The 12,883-nt window shown below is 33.4% G+C and overlaps 4 protein-coding genes across 4 annotated transcripts; 1 reads left to right on the top strand and 3 right to left on the bottom strand.

Annotated features, from left to right (window-relative positions):
* Nucleotides 1-1,328: 1,328 nt before the first annotated feature.
* On the bottom strand, nucleotides 1,329-2,161 carry AT1G47395 (uncharacterized protein). Its single transcript, NM_179449.2, has one exon. It carries the CDS (start codon nucleotides 2,040-2,042, stop codon nucleotides 1,890-1,892), a length of 153 nt encoding a protein of 50 aa, NP_849780.1. The 5' UTR covers nucleotides 2,043-2,161; the 3' UTR covers nucleotides 1,329-1,889.
* A 2,341-nt stretch (nucleotides 2,162-4,502) lies between these two features.
* Nucleotides 4,503-5,615, bottom strand: AT1G47390 (F-box and associated interaction domains-containing protein; the record flags this gene model as incomplete). Its single annotated transcript, NM_103633.1, has 1 exon — nucleotides 4,503-5,615. The coding sequence occupies one exon, from the start codon at nucleotides 5,613-5,615 to the stop codon at nucleotides 4,503-4,505; it is 1,113 nt and encodes a 370-aa protein (NP_564505.1).
* A 152-nt stretch (nucleotides 5,616-5,767) lies between these two features.
* On the bottom strand, nucleotides 5,768-6,579 carry AT1G47389 (uncharacterized protein). The gene has a single exon (NM_001160936.2). It carries the CDS (start codon nucleotides 6,505-6,507, stop codon nucleotides 5,785-5,787), a length of 723 nt encoding a protein of 240 aa, NP_001154408.1. The 5' UTR covers nucleotides 6,508-6,579; the 3' UTR covers nucleotides 5,768-5,784.
* A 2,488-nt stretch (nucleotides 6,580-9,067) lies between these two features.
* Nucleotides 9,068-12,788, top strand: AT1G47380 (Protein phosphatase 2C family protein). The gene is made up of 10 exons (NM_103632.3): nucleotides 9,068-9,289; nucleotides 9,768-10,051; nucleotides 10,130-10,301; nucleotides 10,435-10,588; nucleotides 10,678-10,741; nucleotides 11,011-11,118; nucleotides 11,238-11,363; nucleotides 11,455-11,690; nucleotides 11,809-12,011; nucleotides 12,130-12,788. Exons 2-10 carry the CDS (start codon nucleotides 9,854-9,856, stop codon nucleotides 12,153-12,155), a joined length of 1,287 nt encoding a protein of 428 aa, NP_564504.1. The 5' UTR covers nucleotides 9,068-9,289; nucleotides 9,768-9,853; the 3' UTR covers nucleotides 12,156-12,788.
* Nucleotides 12,789-12,883: the final 95 nt, after the last annotated feature.

Here is a 12,883-nt window from a genome sequence, read left to right as displayed (position 1 = left end):
TAAATAAATAGTTCGGGAATTTAAACTAGAACTAGAAAACGAACAAATGAAAATATTCTAGAAGCCAGCCAGGTCACAACCCGTGTCCGTGTGTGACCCAACGCAAAACTAGGTCATAGATATCTTCGTCATCTTGGTCAACGTTTTTGACATGTGCAGCTTGACCATATTCCGATTCTTGATCATTATTAGCCATGTTGCCCCCAAGGCAAGAATCACTATCAAGGTCTTATATGACGAAAAACTCAACAGAAAAAAACATTTTCTTGTGGTTAATGAACCAAAACAAAATGCTTAAACTAAGCAAAACGGAAGCTAGAAGATTTATTTGCGTTTGCTGAGCGGAGGAGAGATCGCCACTGGGATCATTATATGTGAAAAAAAAAGTTAACAATAGTATGAACTGATCAATCTATTACCATTTCAGCCTCAGGTCAACCTCAGTAAAGACTGTGATGCGCTTAGAAACAAGTGTGCTTGGCACACATATAATGAAGAGATTTTTCGCAACACATTGGACGAAATCATAATGTGGTCCAGTACTTGTAAAGCCGCATCACATTCAATAATTACAAATCGAAAGAAATCAAGACGTTTACTTGTTCTAGTACATCCTCTAGTATCTTTGACTGATTCGACTTTTTATACCTCCTCAAACAAACTACAGACCAATTTTGTTTTTAATACCAAGAGGTTCTGGGCTGAAAACTGTAATCCCTTCAGGCCAACAATCACAACATGTAATATTAGGTTCGTCTCAAGCGTAACAGGAACCAACGACCTCTAAACTACATACCATTTGTAGAAAGATATTTAGGGTTTTATAAATTGTAAAACTATATATGATTTACGTACATGTAACATATTCTATGAAACCAATCCATATAATATGTATCACTTGCACTACAGTACTAACAAAACCATGAAAAAAATATTGGTCTGATTTCTTTGTGCCATAATTTAGCCACGTTTTTTTCATGATTTGGCCATAAATTAAAAAATGAGAAATATATAACTATGTTGTGACTAGTTATCCATGAAAATAATCCATGGCTAGTTATCACTAACTGGCAATGGATTTATAGACAAAAAACAATTTGCCACGAAGTAGCCGCATATGTTTCATTTGTCCCTTGAGGGTTAGTTAAAACAATTGTATCTATTTTGAGGCCCTTATTACAGTCCAAAGGAGATATATATTTGCGTAAAACAATTATACTGACACCATATAAATTTTCTCCGAGAATATGCTAGCTTGATAAATAAATATTTGCGCAGTCATCCAAAACACCAAAATATTTATCTACATGTCTTGATTTTGTGGAGTAACAGTGTCGAGGTGTTTCTTATGGTATTTATCTACATGTATACAAACACCTAATTATTACAAACTAGTTTGGGTCTGCCGCTCTGGATGGATAAATAGATACGATGAGCTAATAACGATTAATGTACAAATTCATTAACCAAAGAAGATTAAAACAAAAATTAGAGAAATTGATGAACTAATGAAATACATGTATGGCTCCCCTTTGGTATACTTTCAAATTGTAAAATTTTCACATCTTGAATGATGAACCAGTTGGTTCAAACTTTAGATCCGGATTTCTTCGAGTGAAATTTTTAATCTTGGGTGAATGAAGAAAGTGAATACTAACCACTTAAAAATTAGTAAAAGTGAATGTTACACTGATAACTTTCAAAATTAAGAGACAAAAAAAAGTGATTGTGGTTAAGGACTAAGACACTAGGAAACCATGTTTGCTCATTGACAAGAAAACTCGAGACACAATCTAGTACATAAATGGTCTAACTAATATCTAAATTATCTTATCATCTCTCTCTCTCTCTTTTTTTCTTCTAAATTACATTATACTAATAGGAGACAATCACGCAGCAGGAGCATAATCATAGCCACTGTCATCGTCATCACCACCATTCTCAACACATGTCGCTCGAGAGCTATCCACCACATCTTCAACATACACCACGGAAGCACGGTCAAAACTCTTGATGACCAAGTTAGCAACGTAAGACATCATTTTTTTTTTCTGTTATGAAGAGGCCTGAAGAAAGATTCACCGAGTGAAGAAGTGTGATGAGGTTTTAGTGTTGATATGAGTTTGGTGAATATAATAAGAGAGACTGATGAGGCTTTTATAGGTGGAAGTTAAAGGTAAAGCAAGTGTTGAACGCACTCTGTGGTCAGGGATGCCTCTATGGAGTTTGCGAATTGCTCATGTTGATGTGTGTTTGGCACAATAGATATTACATTTTTTCTCACACGTAGGATTTGGTAATGACACATCAGACGTTAAGTTAACTCATCGGTCCATTTATATTCCTTTTTAGTAACACATGTAAAGCATTTTCCTTTCTCACTTATATTCTTCCCCGAGCAAAACAAAGAAAATGAAAAAGAAAGTTTTTGAGCTTTAATATAAGATTCTAGTGGCAACATTGGTCACTTCTAATTAAAAATTGCGGAATGACTTCAAACTTTAATCTCAAAAACATCTTCCCTATATCTAAATAGCTTTTAGGTTGCCCATCAATCACTTTTTGTACCAAACCTTCCCATCTTTCTCTCTTGTGTTGATTGGGAAGATGCGTGGTGTTGATAGCCTTTGTTCTCATAGTTGTTGTTGAATTGCTTCAGTTGGAATTATCTACACTATCGCTGCTATAGAAGAGGATGTTGTTTCTATAGAAGAGTATTATTTTTCGTTGAAAATCAACATAACAGTCTTTTTAGTACTAAATGTATATATTGTCTGTATGTGGGTTGGATTTTTGGCTTCCTAATCCGAGATTTGGGGTTAAGCTAGCCAAGTCAACAATGTAGAAACCAAACGACAGCGCTTCGTTTGCCCTTTTTTTTAACAAAATAATGTCCGGCTCAAAGTCAAGATGAAGAACGAGATAGTGGATCAAGTTTGCTATAAATTAGGAAATTGTAAAAAGAAAAGAAAAAACGCAAAAAAAATGAGCAACAACTTGCACCATCAGGTCTTACAACGTTAATTTAGGCTGTGAACGGTAACCAAAACCGCACTCAAAACTACATCGCAACAATGCTGTAACAGTATCAAAATCTCTACATATACATATGTATCTATGTATTTTCGTTACTATTTGAACCATACCGCAAAACGCAGTCACCATTCGGAGCTTTAGGGTCCGAATGGTAACCGCGGTTTTTGTTGTGCGGAAAAAGCGTTATTATAGTGCGGTACGGTTCAACTGCGGTATGTGCGGGAGAAATATATTTGCGGGACAAGTGCGGTTTGTACAAAATAAACGGTACAAAATAATGTTTGATTGGTGAAAAAAACTACTTGCGGTGCGGATTATAGATTATATATATATATATTAATATATATTAATAATTATAAATCCGAATATATTAGATTTTTTTAGTAATTCATATACATTTAAATATATTTGAGATAAAAGTAACCAATGTTATAGTTTTCTTTTTAGGTAAATTTAGTATTTTGGTTATTGGTATATATGAGTAAAAAATCTGAACCGACCCAAACCCGAAAATATTTTGAGTATTTTTGGTTACTTTTGCATTTATACTAAAATAACCGAACCGATCCGAACTCGAATCGAAACCGAACCAAATTTTTAGAATACCCGAATGGTTCTTAACATCATACCTGAATAGAGCCGATACCCAAAAGAAAAAAAAAAACTAAATGGGTACAGATACCCGAATGTCCACGCCTTAAAAATATGATATAAAAAAGATAAAAAATATGTATTTAGATACAAAAATTATACATATACATATATTTTTAATAGCTAAAGAAAAAGAAATGAATATCATTCATCGCGTATTTTACTTGTACCACATGGTAATAAGATGTTTCAGTTATAAAAGGGGGTCCATGTACTTTTACGCTGTATATGAAAAACGCAGTATACATTTTAAGAAAAATATAAAAAACGCAAATTTGTAATGATAAATGATGATTGGTGTTCTAAGTGCGGTTCTCAAAATTCTTTCGTGAATTCCGCAAATTATATGTTACCATTCACACCCTTAGTGTTTTGTTCCCTATTTATAGATGAGATACTGGGGAACAACTTTTCACCTGATTGTAAGTTAATATATAGCATGTTTCTTCAATATGAATTATAATAATTCATGTTGAACCCATACATTTTCTCAAATTAATTGGCAAACATATAATAACATGTAGAACAGAACATATAAGAACAGAACAAAAAAAACATGTAGAACAAGAAAACGCTTTTATTGCTATATCGCAGTAGCTAACAAATGCTTCCAAAGAAAATAATTTGGGATAGAACTCAGCATCGTTAGATGTAAACTGAGTCCGTAAACATTCAATCTAGTTTGCTATAAAAGTTCGAAAATAAATTATTATGCCAAGAAAAAAAAAAGGAAAACAAAAAGGAAAACTAGAAAACAGAATATAGTTGTAAATAAATAACATACCAAAACCACAAAAGAAGCCAGACTAATGAAATCAAACTTGTAATGCTGCTTTTTTAGTTTGACTTCGAGGTATTGAGACCAAACTGGGGAAAAAGCTACAATGCAAAGGCCAGGGACCAACCACAGAATCTATTTGAATTTTACTGATCAACTTATTGTCCCCCACAACATAGATCCAAGCTTGGCCAGTTTGGTCGCAAGAACACACAACGAGCTTTTTATCGTCGATGAAGTAACTTGGGTGTACTAAAACCGGCAAGTTAAGAGTTGACACTTCCATGAAATTCATCCATTCCGCTGAATCCACATCTCCACTAGAGCAGTTTCTAATCTTGTTCTTGGTCACCCAAATCTCAATCTTCTTTGTTAGATGGCATTGCTTTAACAACGAAAGCCGATCTTCCCTAAAAATCCTAAGAACAAGAACATCGTGATGATGGTTCTCCCCACATGGTAGATCAGAAAACTTGTAGACCTTTTCATTGGAAAAATTGTAGTAAACCAGGACGAACAAGGAATTATTCTTTAGATGAGAGGCAACCCAATACAAAATTCCATTCAGTGATACACTTGCACCGAATAAAGTAACACCACTACTACAACTCATGACCAAATTTGTATATTTCCATGAATTGGAGGCAAAGTCATGGATTTTCCAAACTGATCTAGTAGGGTCTAATTCATTAGGATAAGACACAAGGGTCTTGTAACCACTACTCTCAAGTTTCATGTTATCATACTCATAACCTATGCCATTGAAACACAAACTAGGTTGGTTTACCTTTGGCTTTATCCATTTAGCCTGTCTTAACCACGGGTTCCAAACCACGATGCCTTCTTTTTCCATGCCACATAGCAAGAACCCATTGCAATCAATCAAAATTTTAGGTTTAAGTTCTAAACCGGGAATATCCAAACTTAACTCACGCACTTCTATCTTTGGAGTCATGCTTACCGAGTAGAACTTAGATTCGGTTGCTAAGATGAATCGAAATGTCATCTTGTGGTTGTTAATGAACATCTTATCGTCGAAGAGGGCGTTCCATTTCTTAGAAACGGTTCTGAAGCGAACAAGAGATTCAGGAGGGACACGAGAGAGTATCTCTTCAATCAGTTCACACGGAAGCTTCTCCTCAGGAGCCATTATCTCTTCTTTTTTTTTTTTTTTCCGACTCTTTTTATATATATACAAAAGTTTTCGTAATTAGGGTTTCAACTGAATGTTAGTAAAATATATCTCCCAAAGATTTGAGATCTTTCGAAACGGAATTTTTTTGGATTCACTTTTTTTTTTTTCCTTCTAAAAACTTTTATTAGACAATTAGTATTACAATAGCAAGTACAAAGCCAATACAAAACTTCAGAAACCAACTTATTACAAAAGCAAAATTATGTGCCAGAAGATGACGAAACTGAAAAAGTGAATTTAACGATGCTTCCTTTCGATAAGTCTTACTCGATAACATGTTGTTAAACATGTTATGTTCCTCTTTCATTAGCCATCTTACTCGAATGTGATATGTATGCCATATTGGCATTCTTTGTTTGAAACTCCACATCACATACACAAAGCTCGTTGCTCCTGGAGAAAGTTTTGAGAAACCGACAACTCGATACCAATTAGTCCGTATCGGTGTCATAGTGCCCATTAGAAAATTTGGCTTGATACCGAAGTAATCCCATCCATTCATACATCTCAAACCAAAGACGTTGTTAGAGATCTTCACGGCAAATGTCTCCGAAGTGATTCCGGGGTTCCACATGCGTCGAAGGGCGCAAATTTGCATTAAAACGATGTTGGCAACTATTGCTGCCAGACTGAGAAGACCGGGCATACCCGGAAAAACACCGTGAATGAACCATATTATCATCACACGGACAATAACGCCTTTGGTAAAAAGAACGAAGACCCTAAGAACGAGAATCGAAATGGCGGCATCGGATATCGATGTGAATCCCCAAACTTGAGACAAATTCAACCATGGATTTGTTAACAAAAACATCATCATATCCAGATCGCTCCCAGACAAAACCATCAACGAAAACCCATATCTTACTTTGCCACACGAAGCTATTTTGACTGCAAGAAGGGCAAGCAATATCAATTGGGAATTTGGTTATAATCACAAAATCAATCGTGTCTTTTGATTGAGATTTTATTTTGAATTTTTTTGGATTCACTTTTATTCACACTTTCTTTTTCTACGCAATCAAAATCTACTACAAATATATATATTTAATTGTAAAATATTTTCTCCCACCAAAACAAAGTTATAATATCCTTGTTAACAGAAAAAACAAAGTAATATATTGGTTTTGGATAATAAGGGAGGGTTAGAGTTTATAACAGAGAGTAAGAGTTTATGTTTTATAATTAAACAAGGTTAAATATTAGTTTAAGTTTATGAACGAGTTTAGATTTTATAATTTAATGAGGTAAAATGTTGGATTCAGTTTATAAAAAACGGTTAGGGGTTTAAATTTAATAATAAAACAAGGTTAAATATCGATTTGGTTTTATAAAAGAGGAATATAGTTTAGATTTTGTAGTTAAACGAGATTATATGTCAGTTTGGAGTCATTAAAAATTGTTTAGGATTGAAATTTTTGACAATTAAATGTGATTAAATTATTGTTTTGTTTGGATAAAAGAATGATTAGAGATTAGAAATTAGATTTACAATTAAATTAGTTTTTCTTATAATTAAATTTAAGTGTTTGATTCTGATGGGTAAGAATAAAAAGGGTGAAGAAAATGTTTAGTATAAATATTTATGTATAGTCCTAATTATGAATTTATGTATTTGGGGAGTAAAAACATAAGTTGTAACCTTTAAAGTGTAACAAATATTATTAAGATATCATTAGAAAATTGTAATAGTGTAACGATAGAAATTCACTAAATAAATACACAGGTCATGGGTCATAATTCAGGTTTATAAAGATCTACAAAGATTACATACAGTAAAACATCTATAAATTAATAGTCGATAAATAAATAACCTCTATAAATTAATAAATTATTCCGATCTCGAGTTGAGACCAGTGTAAAAAGTGATACAAATCGATACATTAATAAGATAATAATTTTCCTGAAAATCCTATGTAAATATATGGTCTCATCAATATCATAAATTAATAATTATATAAATGTATCAACTACATATATATATATATATATATATATATATATATATAAGAAATTTCTTTGAAATTATATTTCTAATATTTGTTTGCTTAAATTTGTATTTGTTCTTATTTGAATTTAGTTCTAATATTTTACAGTATCAAAAAATTTTGGTGTTGTTTTCTAAACAGAATAATTATTTTTTACTCTAAGCTACCTAAAGTATTTATAATAAGTAGGGTCTATACAGTGTATAATATTTGAAATGTATAAGAATAAAATTATATATAGTATGGGTACTATTTCAAAATCAAAGTATTAAATTGACCTAAATTATGTGTATTTTAAATAAAAGTATCATTAACAAAAACAACAAAATGATGTTTAAATTCATGAGACGGATATATAGGGTGGGACAGGTTTTGATCTATATTTATTCTTCTTCACTAAACAAAACAAACAACAAATACTTCTAGATTAAAAATTTGAAATTTAATCAAATTATATATAATTTAAATAAATATATTAGTTGAAAGAAAGAAAAAAATGATGTTTAGTTATGACGAGACGAGTTTATATGGCGGGACGAGTTTGGATAAGACGGATTTATATTGCAAGATGAGTTTGGATGGAACATGTTTGGATGAATATTAATATGAGACAATATACTACAAGTGGAATCCTATAATTAACAATCAAATTACAACTATACAATCTTAAACACTATTTTTTGTAATCTTTTAAAAATCAACATTATATCAAAATAAGTGTTAATCTTCTTTGACACATCTAAATGTGTAATTGTAATACAAACTTACTAAATTACAATAATTCTACAAGTTAAATCTATAAACACTGAAAGTTTTAGTTATATATTTTTGATACAAAAATGTGAATATAACATAACAGATTAATATTATTTTGTCTTTTAAGATTTGACCCGTGATACACCAAAAGATAAACTTATTAATATTGTAAACTTATTTCTCACTAAAAATAATAAACAAAATTATCGAGAATCATTAATCAACACAAATAACAACAAACATTATACATAAAAATTCATTTTATAAAAATCAAACATAAATAAAATATTTGACCACGATATATTGCGGATCCTATCCTAATCTCTCTCTATAAACTCCTAATTCTTGTGAGAATTCACAACCCAAATGTGAAATCAATTTATTGTAAAACCATAACATAAAAATAGAATACATTTCAAGATCCAAGTATAAATAGTCTTTTTTTTTTTTGTCGTACTACTACGTATGGGGTGTGTTGAATTTTTGGTGTTGATAATCCGAGATTTGGGGGATGTTAAAAGCCAGGTCGACCACGTGAGAACTGAATACGACAGCGTTTCAATCAGCGCCGAATAAAAACACACATAACGGTGCTTATTGCTGCGAGAACGGCGGAACATTTTTTTTTATATTTTTATTTTTATTACTTAATAAACAAACAATAAAAAAAAACAAATTAAAAAGAGACAGAGAGAAGAAAGAGAACCTCCTCACCTTCCTCCTCTCTTTGCGCGTTTTCTCTCTTCTCTCTCTCCTACGGCTGTTGAAACCAATGGCATTTCTCCACTTCGCCGGAATTTCGATCGGAAGATGAATCGTCTCCTTCGTCTCTCTTCGCTTAATCGTCGATCTTCTTCTGTCGCCGTCTAATTGCAAATCCAAATCGTAAACGCTTCTTCTCTTATTCTTCCTTCCCCCATTGTTATCGTTTCTTCGCTCGATGTGATCATATTCGATTCTTAGAGTTTTATCGCTTCTTTCGATGAGATAATCTGCGTTTCACATTTCCAGATCATTTGATTGCGTTTGTTTTTTGTGTTCATTCCCGATTTTGAACTTTTTATATGTTTTCACTGGATTTATCCGCGAGCGACGGAGAATTCTCGAGGACGCATTCTGATTTTGAATTTGTGTTGCTCAAAGAATTTGAAGATCTAATTCATGTTTTCTTCGACGAGATCGTTTTTTTTTCAGAGTTTTTTTAGTTTGATTCTGCAATGTAGATCGGAATGTTATTGTAATTTCACGAGTATAGATTGGATTTATACATTGAATTTGACTAACTTGGATTTCAAGTTTCAGATTGTTCAAATTTAGAGGTTCTGATTCTTGAATGTTTTTTTTTCTTTTAATTGTGTATCAGGTTTTTTGTATGGTATAGAGATTTGGTGAAGAACTAGACGCAGCTTAGAGGAAGCTTTTATATTTATTGAAGCTTAGGGGGAAACAATGTCAACAAAGGGAGAACATCATACAGTTCCACTTTCTGTGTTGCTTAAACGTGAATCAGCTAATGAAAAGATAGACAATCCTGAACTTATACACGGCCAGCACAACCAAAGCAAGAAAGGAGAGGATTTTACTCTTGTTAAAACAGAGTGTCAACGTGTTATGGGCGATGGTGTTACCACCTTCTCCGTTTTTGGGGTAATTATTTGCCTTCTTTCTCTATTGATTGTGGTCCTATCGATTTTTGTAGTTAAAACATTGAAATGTGTATTGCAGCTTTTTGATGGACACAATGGTTCTGCAGCAGCTATCTACACTAAAGAGAACCTTTTGAATAATGTATTAGCTGCAATACCTTCTGATCTTAACAGAGATGAGTGGGTTGCTGCACTTCCTAGGGCTTTGGTTGCAGGATTTGTGAAAACTGATAAAGATTTCCAGGAAAGAGGTATGAACTTATCAATGAAAAACCTTGTGATGTGATTCAAGTCCCAAGAGGGTGAACTCGTCTGTGTCTTTATATTCTTATATCATTCTGGTGAAGGCTATGTTTGAGGTTTTATTGTTTTCTTGCATTTCAGCAAGGACGTCTGGAACGACTGTAACTTTTGTCATAGTAGAAGGATGGGTGGTGAGTGTTGCATCTGTAGGTGACTCTCGTTGCATACTTGAGCCTGCTGAGGGCGGTGTCTATTATTTGTCTGCTGATCATCGGCTTGAAATAAACGAAGAAGAGTAAGTCAGATTTTTTCCTGCTATTCACCCAACTGATGATAATCTTGATTGTATACAATGGCATCTCAATATTTTGGCTTTCTTTTCAGGCGAGATCGAGTCACTGCAAGTGGTGGTGAAGTTGGTCGGTTAAATACTGGTGGCGGTACTGAGGTACTTCTTTAGATAATTCTTGAAAGTTTCTTCTGTATGCATTAAGTCTCACGTTATCATGCGCTCTTGATACTAGCAATATATAACTAAAAGGTAACTGAGTGCAAACTTCTAGGATGATGTTCCAGAATTGGATGTTTTTGCGAGACTGTATTATACTTAGCTGATGAACTGTCATATTGTGGTAGCTTTGTAGAATGTAACACATAGGGAAATATCTTTGTGCCGTCAAATTGAAGAGTTTTGATAACTAAATCTTATTTTTTTAGATTGGTCCTCTGAGATGTTGGCCTGGTGGTCTGTGTCTCTCAAGATCCATTGGAGATCTGGATGTTGGCGAATACATTGTTCCAGTTCCTTATGTAAAGCAAGTCAAGGTTCAAAACTCATAACTAAATCTAATCTAAATTGATCTTTATGCGCTTATAGCACAAGCTGACATTCTAATTATTGAGTTTTATACTGAAAACTGTATCTATTTATTTTGGTTATGTAGTTGTCTTCAGCTGGTGGTCGACTGATCATCTCAAGTGATGGTGTGTGGGATGCAATATCTGCAGAAGAGGCTCTTGATTGTTGCCGGGGGTTGCCACCTGAATCTTCTGCGGAGCATATCGTTAAAGTATAGTATCTGAATTACTTTATTTTAGATATATTCTCTACATATTCTTTCTTGCCTTTATAGTACCTTGATATTTTATTACTCCATACAGGAAGCTGTGGGTAAAAAAGGTATTCGTGATGATACAACCTGTATTGTTGTTGATATATTGCCACTAGAAAAACCGGCTGCTTCCGTGCCGCCTCCAAAAAAGCAAGGAAAAGGAATGTTAAAGTCCATGTTCAAAAGGAAAACATCTGACTCCTCTTCTAATATCGAGAAAGAGTACGCAGAACCTGATGTAGTTGAAGAACTCTTTGAAGAGGGCTCTGCTATGCTATCAGAGAGGTGTGATTCTCTGAATATATGTGCTTAAGCATATACCATTTTTCATACTTGATAGCTTCATTTCGATCTACTAATCTTAACCAAGTTTTCTTTCGTTTTTTTCTTCTGTTTATTGCAGATTAGACACAAAGTACCCGCTTTGCAATATGTTTAAGTTGTTCATGTGTGCTGTGTGTCAAGTAGAAGTGAAACCTGGAGAAGGTGTCTCGATCCATGCCGGGTCGGATAATTGCCGTAAGCTTCGTCCCTGGGATGGTCCATTCCTTTGTGCAAGTTGCCAAGATAAGAAAGACGCAATGGAAGGGAAAAGATCATCGGGAGGTACACACTATACTTATATATCCTTCTTTATTACCTCCCGTTATTTTGCAAATCGACTAAGAATCTGTCTATAGATTTCTTATGAAAGCTAATTGTAATATATTTTTGGAATGTTCAGATAGACATAGTAGTGAAAGCGACTAGCCAGCAATCTGCAAATTATTGGCAAAGCAACTAACAAAACAGTATTGTGAGTAAATTGGAGCAGTTCAAGGATCTTCGGGTTGTAATTTTTCACCCATAGAGAGATATGAAGTTCCTTGATAAACCACCAACATTCTTACCATTCTCCAGCAGACTCCAAGGAAGTTTATTTATTTTTCTCCCACTTCACGACGTCTTACATCAAACTTGTTTCAAAGTAGAGGTAATTCATAAGTTCTTTTCATTTTTCCTTTTCATTTTTTTTTGTCCATTTGTGATCACTCTGTGCTTTGGTATTTCAAAAATGAGTAGAACTAACTACCAGAGACAGTAGCTTTATTACGTCTGTTGAAATGTTGAGTCGTTTAGGAAGAGAGGGTAAGGAAGATATGCAAGTATGTGTGCAATTATTTCAATGTATAAACCGAAGACAAATTCTTGATAGAAATCAAATCATTTTTCATGTAACTTTAATTATATCTCGTCTTCTACGCTCATAAATTTTATGTGCCTCTCTCTCTTCCAGAGTTATGTCTTCAAAGATAAGAGGACTTATATTGTTTAAGGAACCCTCAGAATTTACATCTCAAAATGTAAGATGGAGATTGTAGTAACGTAGATAAGAAAAGTAAACCTGTCTAGATTTGTTCTTACAATCTAGAAACATGTCGAAAACTGCAAATGTATTGTGTAAGGTTATCCTCAAACGAATGAGATATTGGAAAACA

Source organism: Arabidopsis thaliana, assembly GCF_000001735.4.
Source record: "Arabidopsis thaliana chromosome 1 sequence".
Classification (NCBI taxonomy): domain Eukaryota; kingdom Viridiplantae; phylum Streptophyta; class Magnoliopsida; order Brassicales; family Brassicaceae; genus Arabidopsis; species Arabidopsis thaliana.
The sequence above is the reverse complement of the archived record's forward strand: the minus strand, read 5'-3'. Positions and strand labels throughout refer to the sequence as shown.

Bases quoted from the DNA above. Each gene is read 5' to 3' on its own strand.
- AT1G47395 (NM_179449.2), bottom strand. From the start codon at position 2,042: ATGATGTCTTACGTTGCTAACTTGGTCATCAAGAGTTTTGACCGTGCT.
- AT1G47389 (NM_001160936.2), bottom strand. From the start codon at position 6,507: ATGGTTTTGTCTGGGAGCGATCTGGATATGATGATGTTTTTGTTAACA.
- AT1G47380 (NM_103632.3), top strand. From the start codon at position 9,854: ATGTCAACAAAGGGAGAACATCATACAGTTCCACTTTCTGTGTTGCTT. The intron at 10,302-10,434 runs GTATGAACTTAT...CTTGCATTTCAG, and splicing joins TAAAGATTTCCAGGAAAGAG to CAAGGACGTCTGGAACGACT. The intron at 11,119-11,237 runs GTTCAAAACTCA...TTGGTTATGTAG, and splicing joins CTTATGTAAAGCAAGTCAAG to TTGTCTTCAGCTGGTGGTCG.